General features: G+C 38.0%; 1 protein-coding gene across 1 annotated transcript; it reads right to left on the minus strand.

Annotated features, from left to right (window-relative positions):
• Positions 1 to 1,022: 1,022 nt before the first annotated feature.
• On the minus strand, positions 1,023 to 5,890 carry LOC107574919 (uncharacterized). Its single transcript, XM_016261345.1, has 2 exons — positions 5,640 to 5,890; positions 1,023 to 2,595 (listed from the first exon to the last, which is right to left on the minus strand). Exons 1-2 carry the CDS (start codon positions 5,831 to 5,833, stop codon positions 1,023 to 1,025), a joined length of 1,767 nt encoding a protein of 588 aa, XP_016116831.1. The 5' UTR covers positions 5,834 to 5,890.
• Positions 5,891 to 6,394: the final 504 nt, after the last annotated feature.

A 6,394-nucleotide genomic window follows, 5' to 3' on the forward strand; every position in this document is an offset into this window, starting at 1 on the left:
AATTTTAGATGAGATTACACCCTTAAAATACAGGGAATCAAAAACTCAGTCACAGGATGAATAGTGAAATCCATATTTTTAGGCAAATTTGCAGAAGGGCAAAAATGAAAATGGAAGAATGATAGGCAACAAGTATCATTTGAAATTTTAAGAGAAACCTTGGCAAATTTTCAGTAAAGGCTCCAAAAGTAAAATATTTTTCTAATATAATTAATCAAAATTAAAAAAATATTTTATTTAGTACAATTAATAAAGTGATTTTTTTAATTACAATTTTTTTTTAATTAATTGCCTAGAGGCTAATCAAAAAAAAATTTATTTTGTAAATAACGTTGATAATCTTCTGTCACAGATTACTCCAGTAACAAATTTATGTTCAGAGTTAAATCATAGGAGTTCATTTAATAGTTTTGAGCCTATTTCTTTCTAGCACAGTTGAAGCATGAACGCACACTAGACCGACAATTCTGATTCTGGAAACGTAGTATTCCTTATTTTGCTTGATCTCACAGCTGCATTTGATACCATTGAATATGACATTTAATTGCAGTGTTTGGAAGATGTTGGTATTAGATTGCCTTAGATAGGTTTTAAATCATATTTAAATGATAGATCATTTTCAGTTTGCATTGGAGATTTGTGCATTGAGATTTAAGATTTTGTTGATGGTTTTTAAAGCGTTGCATGGCATTGCCCCAAAATATTTTGATTCCTTATCGAAATATGAGATCTTCGAGTCAGATGATTCTTCATGTTCCTAAAACCAGTGGCTGGTCCTCTTTTATGGAACCCTCTTCTAATGCACATTAAATCTTCCCCATCTGTGGATGCTTTTAAGTCTAGATTGAAATCACATCTTTTTAGTATAGCTTTTAGAATTGATTAGAGTGACTTAATTTTAGTGACTTTAATTTTAAAGTCTGACTGTATGAAATTGTTTTGTTGTATTAATGATGTTGGAATGCACTTTGATCAAATGCAGTTGTTTTAAATGTGCTTTAGAAATAAAATTTGTATTTTATTTAATTTCCTGCTAATTTTTTCCTGAAATAATTCACTGCATTATTGAGCAGGACCCTTGGATCAAAGGATACTCCTTTTTTTCTTGCTTCAGGTTTGTAATAATTCCAATCATCTGGAAGCACTCCTCCTATGGAAACCTTACTGATGATCTCTGCCTTCTTCCTGACTTCTCTTAAAGACTGAATGCGATCTTGAAATCCAGACTTAGCCTCTTGTTTCTCAGACTCAATCATCAGATCAATGTAGTCAGGGGTGGACAGAGGATTGGGTTTGAGGGCAATTTCCTGAAGCCGCTCCAAGGACTTTTGAGATCCCTTTATTAGTGCGGCCACAATATCCTGGACAACCTGAAACTCCTTTTCAAGCTCTTCGAAGATCTTTTCTTTTGACATGACCTGTCCATGTGCATCCTCAAATCGCTTTTTTAATTCCTGATAAGTTTCCGTTCTCTTTTCTGGAACATAATCCCATTTGTATTTCTGATTAAAGTGCACATTCCAGGCACACTTTCCAGGACAGACCGTACACTTTCCATCTTTCATGGCCCAGCACTTATATTTATCACTGTCATTTCCATAAGCACATGTGTCATGACATGTGAAGTGACATTTTTGGCAGTTGGTTAAGTAGTAGCTAGTGTTGTTTTCAATCTGTTTTGGGACAGTTACTTCTAATTCATATTCAAAATCCTTGTTTGCATCCATTTCCGCCTTGTGCTGCTCCAAAGCAGCTGTGGTTTTCTTGATTTCATCCAGTTTTGTCAGATCAGCATTGATTTGGGGCTGGAGACCCTGCACCTGCACTTCTAGCTGCTGCCGCTCTTTTAAGACCTCCTGTGTGAGAGACAAGCTCTGGGTTTTCATCGTGTTAAGGGATGTGAAGAACTTCTTCATGCTGGAAAAACCCAACTTCCAGAACATTTCATCAAAGTTTTCACAGTCAGACTCCTCATCATCTGAAGATGTGCTATTGGTAGCAAACAGAGCAGAGTTGTTGAACTTGAAGTGAAGAGGCTCTTCAGACTCATTGGTAGAGCAGGGCACCTCAGCGACTTTGATGGCCTCCAGAACAGGAGGTGTTTTCCCATCTGCAAAGGTGACCAGCACAAGGATGTTTTGCGCAATGTCCTTCCCAAATATGGAAAGAATGGAGTCAAATACATATTTCTGTGTGTGTGTTAGACGGGCAAGTGAAGCCTGTACTACAAAACACACAGCATCAATGCAGTCGAACCCTCCACGGGCAGAGAAGAACTCATGAATCTGTGCTGTGATTTTCTGGTCATGTGCAATTCCTCTGGTGTCACCAAAGCCTGGTGTATCCACAATGGTCAGAGAATATGGGACCCGGAAACCATCCATGTAATTAATTTGATAAGCTGTGATTTCTGACGTCTGACTTTCAGCCTGAGATTTCTGCTTCCCTTCATCTATTAGCACAAACCGGAAGTCATCTTTCCATTGCACTCCCAGAATGTAGTTGATCATGCTGTTAATTAGAGTGGTTTTTCCTGCACCTGTGGCTCCGATCATCATAATGGTCTTATTCCCTTTTGTGATGTTGTCCCCAAATGTGCTTCTTCTGCAGAACCCATCGCTGTTCTGCCATGTTTCATCCAGATTGAGTTTAAACATGGGTAGGTTTTCATTGCTTCCACCTTCTATTTTTCTGCTCCAGTTGTTCTTTATATTATGTGCAACCCTTAAGCCCTTTCCATTGCTGTGGTCTTTTCCCGTGGTTTTGCTGCTTGCGTTTTCTCTTGACATTTTTTGATTGTTGTTAACAGCAGACTGGCATGGTCTAATGATTTTTTTCTGACCTTTTTCCACTGCTGGTTGAAGGAAAGGGAAACAATTGTTTGTATGTGGATTTATAATTACAGTATAGAAAAGAAGTGAATACACCCCTGTGAAGCATCACTAATATATCAAATGATTTAAAATTATATCACCTGTTGTATCGTTTCTGCATGCATGCAAGTATTGCAACAAAAGGGAATACACATTTAATCACTAGCACACAAGTTAGAAAAACTGTGATCACTGAAACACAATTGAGTATACCTGTGATTTCCAATCAGAGTTTGTGAGCGAAGCGGAGTGTGAGTGGAGTGGTGTGATTTTGAATGGAGGGAGGAGCAGATTTTTTTTAAAAGCCGGAGCTTTGTGGTTTTCACTCGCTCCGAGAGCACTCCACCACTGCTCCATCACGAGTACAATTCATGCCAACGGCTTGTAATATCACTGCATAGTTAGCAAGAATTCACACGTTAAACAGCCTATTTAGCTTGATGGAGAAGGATCAGAAAGAATGTGAAGGCTATGATGACAGCAATGGACATGAGCGGGAAGTTATAGTTCTCAAGGAATTTGATTGTTCCTTCTAGATACTGTATATTTTCAGCTGAAAGCATGATTTAAACAAGTACTACAACACTTATTCACACGCAATCGCTCTCTCAATAACACATTCAAACAAATATAATCTTTCAGTGCTACTTCATCTGTATCTGATTTCGAATGAGCAGAAATCTGTAAGAAATGCAGCGATCCGTAGGCATTATAAGTGACAAAAATGTACTGTCATTTTCATCACAAACAAAATTTGCACTGCAAAAAGCAGCAATTATACCTTTTAATGCTGACAACCATGTTATTAGCTTGTCATGTGGTAGGAAAAAAGTTTGCACACTAGTGTTCCAATAAGCCACTTTGAAACTACTCTCCTGTTATTTTATTTATTTTATTTTTTTCTTATAATGTACGCTATGAACAGAACTGTGATATTTCAAACATACTGAAATACTTGAGCCGCAGAACGGTGTTTCTGATATCAGTGAGCGAGGAGTGGAGTGGAGCGGGAGCGGGAAATGGTGAACCCTGAGCGGAGTGATTATTAAATGCTCAGAGCGCGGAGGGGAAATTGTTGGGAAACTGCAATTTTTGTCTCTTTTTTTTTAGTTGACAAGAAATGGGTTTATTTGTTTACGCAGAACCGCCATCTTTATGACCACAACAAACAGGAGACTTTTCAGATGTGCACTTCAACTTCCCCTAAGCGCCAGGCGCAAGGTACAGTTGAACAGTACAACAACAGTGAACTGTGGTCTGATGAGATATTGTTAGGCTATATGTCAGTAAAACAAAAACAAAAACTGTTCCTGTCCTGTCAGCCATTTTAGCCTACTGTGCTATGCAGCGCACGCTCTATGTGTCACGTAGCTGCAGCAAGGAAGACTAAGATGAGGCGAACAATCCACTTTTAGAATTTAATAGGGAACTCAAAGAAGGTACTTGCTCCCAGGCGTAATATAAACATCAATATATGCAATAACCGACCATCTAATGGGGGAAGCACAGGAACTAAAATAGGAGTGTAGATAAGGGGCAGAACAGGTGATACAGGTTGACTAATTATTAGACAATGAGCAAAGGAACTAATGAACACAGGCACACAACACAACATGACCAAATAAAGAAAAACAGGAACCAAACAGGACCATAAACGGGACACTATATCACTTCATCATAAATAAAGTGCGCAAGAAACTACGAGCATACAATGTCGTAGTTCTGTCAGTCAAGTCATGAAATGACCAAAAAGGCGATTAAAAGCTGCAAAACTGTGCATGCATGTATGCATTACATTTCAGAAAGTATTTCAATAGGTTATTAAAATAGGCTATTCTGCAATTCGAGATCACAATATAAGGCACAAGCTGATATGTATTTATTATTTGCAATTTAATACACAAGTAAACGCGAGTACAGTGCACTTGTACTAGAAAATGGGTGCTTATTTTTCGTTAATTTGTAAAGTACGAAAATGAAACGAAAATTATTTAAATGTATAAAATAACTCATTTTACATTTTGGCATTAATGTGCTATTGATTTCTGCCTTTTTCACATCCTTGCACATGGGGATTCAAAAGAGAACTGTTTTTTTTACCCCTTTTCCTTTGTACAGAGTTCAATTTTGATATAGAACTGTTGCAATTAGCCTAATTTATTTCGACAACTAATAGAATGTTAAACATTCACTATTTACTTTTTTAGAGTTCATTGATTATATAAAATTCAGTGAAGGTCGACTAAACTTTGAACTATGTAGTTATTTGTAGTCTTATTCATGAGTATGCAATGATGGAGAACAAGGTGTTGAGGGTGCTGAGAACTAGAACCAAGCTGACTGAGCAATTACGTTATAGTGAGCCCCTCTATTAAAATACCTGGAGGTGAGGAAAAATGTCATATTTAAATTGTATTTAGTTGTGATTTAGGTACTTAAACAGTCCAGTGCACAATTGTAAATTGAAATAATAAAGTGCCACTCCAAACTGGTTTCTGGCCCCTTCCTTGCCACCCCTATGAAAACATCCTGGCTCCGCCCCTGCCATGAACAGCATATTTGAACCTGTGGGCTGTGTCTGTGCTAGGGTTGGGAATTTAAGATAAGGAAATGGAAACTCGCTTTGATTTCCCTTTTTGTTTGCGGTGTGAGCATCTGAATGTGATTTTAAACCATTCAAGTGCACTAAGACATACAAGAAGTGCTTGAAGTGGGCCGGTACGCTAAAGACCAAATACAGAAGTACTGCGTACCGGCCCACTAAATGTGCTTCTTCTGCAGAACCCATCGCTGTTCTGCCATGTTTCATCCAGATTGAGTTTAAACATGGGTAGGTTTTCATTGCTTCCACCTTCTATTTTTCTGCTCCAGTTGTTCTTTATATTATGTGCAACCCTTAAGCCCTTTCCATTGCTGTGGTCTTTTCCCGTGGTTTTGCTGCTTGCGTTTTCTCTTGACATTTTTTGATTGTTGTTAACAGCAGACTGGCATGGTCTAATGATTTTTTTCTGACCTTTTTCCACTGCTGGTTGAAGGAAAGGGAAACAATTGTTTGTATGTGGATTTATAATTACAGTATAGAAAAGAAGTGAATACACCCCTGTGAAGCATCACTAATATATCAAATGATTTAAAATTATATCACCTGTTGTATCGTTTCTGCATGCATGCAAGTATTGCAACAAAAGGGAATACACATTTAATCACTAGCACACAAGTTAGAAAAACTGTGATCACTGAAACACAATTGAGTATACCTGTGATTTCCAATCAGAGTTTGTGAGCGAAGCGGAGTGTGAGTGGAGTGGTGTGATTTTGAATGGAGGGAGGAGCAGATTTTTTTTAAAAGCCGGAGCTTTGTGGTTTTCACTCGCTCCGAGAGCACTCCACCACTGCTCCATCACGAGTACAATTCATGCCAACGGCTTGTAATATCACTGCATAGTTAGCAAGAATTCACACGTTAAACAGCCTATTTAGCTTGATGGAGAAGGATCAGAAAGAATGTGAAGGCTATGATG

The sequence above is a fragment of the Sinocyclocheilus grahami genome, unplaced genomic scaffold (assembly GCF_001515645.1).
Source record: "Sinocyclocheilus grahami isolate Dianchi unplaced genomic scaffold, SAMN03320097.WGS_v1.1 scaffold2389.1, whole genome shotgun sequence".
NCBI lineage: Eukaryota > Metazoa > Chordata > Actinopteri > Cypriniformes > Cyprinidae > Sinocyclocheilus > Sinocyclocheilus grahami.

Bases quoted from the DNA above. Each gene is read 5' to 3' on its own strand.
- LOC107574919 (XM_016261345.1), bottom strand. From the start codon at position 5,833: ATGTCAAGAGAAAACGCAAGCAGCAAAACCACGGGAAAAGACCACAGC. The intron at 2,596-5,639 runs ATTTAGTGGGCC...CAGAAGAAGCAC, and splicing joins GGGTTCTGCAGAAGAAGCAC to ATTTGGGGACAACATCACAA.